General features: G+C 37.4%; 1 protein-coding gene across 1 annotated transcript in view; it reads right to left on the bottom strand.

The window, feature by feature from the left end:
• Positions 1-625: 625 nt before the first annotated feature.
• LOC119425458 (aggrecan core protein) overlaps positions 626-2,848 on the bottom strand; it is a 13,705-nt gene continuing 11,482 nt past the window's right edge. Inside the window, exons 11-13 of the mRNA XM_037692987.1 lie at positions 1,141-1,285; positions 870-1,052; positions 626-747 (exon numbers count right to left, since the gene is read on the bottom strand). Coding sequence (XP_037548915.1) covers positions 626-747; positions 870-1,052; positions 1,141-1,285 — 450 coding nt within the window. The remainder of the gene's footprint in view (positions 748-869; positions 1,053-1,140; positions 1,286-2,848) is intronic.

The raw sequence follows: 2,848 nt of genomic DNA, 5'->3' as shown, positions 1-2,848 counted from the left end.
CACACACACACACACACACACACACACACACACACACACACACACACTGAGTGCCAAAGAGGACAATAGGAAAAAGATTTATTCTTTGCTCTGTTCTACAAAACTTTATTACAACATAAAGCCAACGAACAAAACAGCGTCTGCTTGACAACAAAGTTTCCTCTCCGAAAATTGTGGACATTGACCGCAGGTGTGAAAACCGACATATATACAAACACTTATTGGTCATTTGTTCAAGAAGGTTCACTTTGGAGTCAATAGATTCAATAGAAAAACCAAAAACATCTCTTAGATCAATCAAATGTGTCTGGGAGACCAATCACCATTTTTCTAAAAGGCTGTTGAACATTTAAATGAGCATTTGATAATGAGGAGGACACAGATCCAAAGGAGTCCAACAAATCATACTTTGCACTAAGTCATTGTATTAAATCTCCACATGGACATTAAATAGGATCATCTGTGCATTCGACCACATTGTCACTGGGAAGATGATTTTATTTGTGGCCTATACCTGGTTAATTTTGTCTCGTTTAAGATTTTTTTTTTTTTTTACACCTTCTCATGTTGCCAAATTGTAAAAATGAAAAAAAAAAAAAAAAGACAAGAAAAATACAGGAGATGTTTAAAACTTGATGTCCCAGTATTCTAGTGCTTCTTTAGTGGGTTCCAACTCGTTTTCAGCGGCTGCAAAATTGCTGTCGGTCAGCGACAACTCGTCTGGGAGCGGCATCGTTCTTCCGGCCTCTGAATACAGTAAAAGTTTATTTTGTTTTAATTCCACTTTTCACCATATCTGACACTGACTTCCAGAATAATACAGACAATCAAAGGTCATTTTAATTCAGTTTCTATGTGTTAAATCTTACCAGGGATGCACAGGATCTGTGGTCTCTGCCAGCGACCCTCAGACAGACACTTTATCAGAGGGTTGAGTCTCTGCTGGAAGCCCTCGGCGCAGTGATAACGCACGACTGCCTTGGTCTCATACCTTTGTCGAGGTTTCCCAAAGATGGAAGCGTTTCGTACCTTTGGTGGTGGACCACAAGAGGCTGGAAGAGTTGAGAGAAGATGATGCAACCAGAAGAGGGAGCTCAACTCATCACATAGAGCTGTAATGCTTGTATTGATGCAACTCACAGGTGCCTTTCTTGCAGGTGTATGCAAGGTGGTAGTTGCAGGGTACGTCGCTCCAGCGCCCGCTGTCGTGCCACACCATCACCACACAGTCTTCTCCAGAGAGAAAGTAGCTGTCTGGCTGGCCTCGGTACCAGTTCTCATACAGCTGCAGAGACACAGATTCATGTGGAGAAAAGCTGGTGTCTTTCAAGAAAACGATCCACTTTTGAATAAGTATGAACAAGCAAACAGTCCATACTGACTGAAATTCAACAATTTAGATTAAACAAATGACATACAGCAAACGTTTTTCACACGTTGTACTGAAAACACTGCTCTGCACGTGAACAGTTTTCTAAAAGAACATAAATGAAGAAGCAGATGTCCAGTACATATAAAGGACGCATTTGTTTGTCATTAGTTGTGTAAAAAAAAAAGCACATATTTCCAAAAGCAGAATCCCGTATGGTTTGTTATCAGCCCAGTGGAGCTGATGTTAGTCCTGCTGAAAAGGATAAAATTAGCTTTTCAGGCCAAACAATTGTACAAAAACAGATTAAAAGTGTTTTGTTTTTGCCATTTTTTTTCTAAACATAATACTTTTGTTTGTGGAGTTAGTAAAAAGATTTAATCTCTTGCTTATGTAAATATAATACTTTTCAAGTAATTATTTTTTATGTAGTCATATTATGTTGAATGTGATGAAAAACGCATTTTTCTATTTATTTGTCTGCGTTTGTGTTTGCTCATTTATTTCAAATGTATGTAACTCTTTAAACTGGGTGTAACTCTAAAGTTGTTAAAAATGACATGGGAAAGAAAAAATAGCAAAGCACGATATTGGATTTTTGGGCGATATCCGATATGCCAATATGTTAAAATTTATTTGGCCGATAACCAATACCGATATTTTTTCCCTGGACTTACTTACAGAGACTACACAGCTTTCTCTGCTGTGGAATTAAAACACTACATTATTCTGCACGGTCTATGTCACTTTGGCCTGTTACCAAATGCAGATGCTAAAAAGGGGGCTGAAAATGATGTAACGTTTCAACTTGGATTATGTAAAATGTCATATTAACTCATCATGACATTTACTCACAAATCTAAACTCAACGGCATGCATGACGTCATAACGCTGCTCTGGCGTTGCAGGCATCCCAGTCACTGGGGTGTCATACAAAAGCAGCACCTTATATACAGTATACATTTATATATAAACAGCACCTTTCATGTCGGTGAGTTATTTTGATGGAACGGCCGATGTCTGATATTTAACTTTATCGCTAATATCGGCCAATACCATGCCGATAATATCGTGCAACCCTAAAAAAAATGGTAATCAAATAAAATGATCTGAGCCTTCCAACGCACTGAAAGAACATATTAAACCTTAAACGTGTTTTGATATGAGTTAAAAAAAACAAACAGAAATGTACTATTATGTCTAATAGTAGTTTAATAGATAAACAGACAACTAAATATGTAAAAATAAATGGAAATTGAATAAAAACTGAACAGTGTTTAACAAAATAAACACATTGTTTAGTGAGGTTCTCAGTTTCCATGATAAATCTGCTCTTTTCACATTCCTTTCACTAAAATCATCTTTTCTTTTGTTATTTTGTTCTGCCTTAATTGTGTTTTCATCTTAACCTCTCTCTCTCTCTCTCTCTCTCTCTCTCTCTCTCTCTCTCTCTCTCTCTCTCTCTCTCTCTCTCTCTCT

The sequence above is a fragment of the Nematolebias whitei genome, chromosome 19 (genome assembly GCF_014905685.2).
Source record: "Nematolebias whitei isolate Nwh7 chromosome 19, NemWhi1, whole genome shotgun sequence".
NCBI lineage: Eukaryota > Metazoa > Chordata > Actinopteri > Cyprinodontiformes > Rivulidae > Nematolebias > Nematolebias whitei.
Note: the sequence above shows the minus strand (reverse complement) of the source record. Positions and strands in the feature narration are given on the sequence as shown.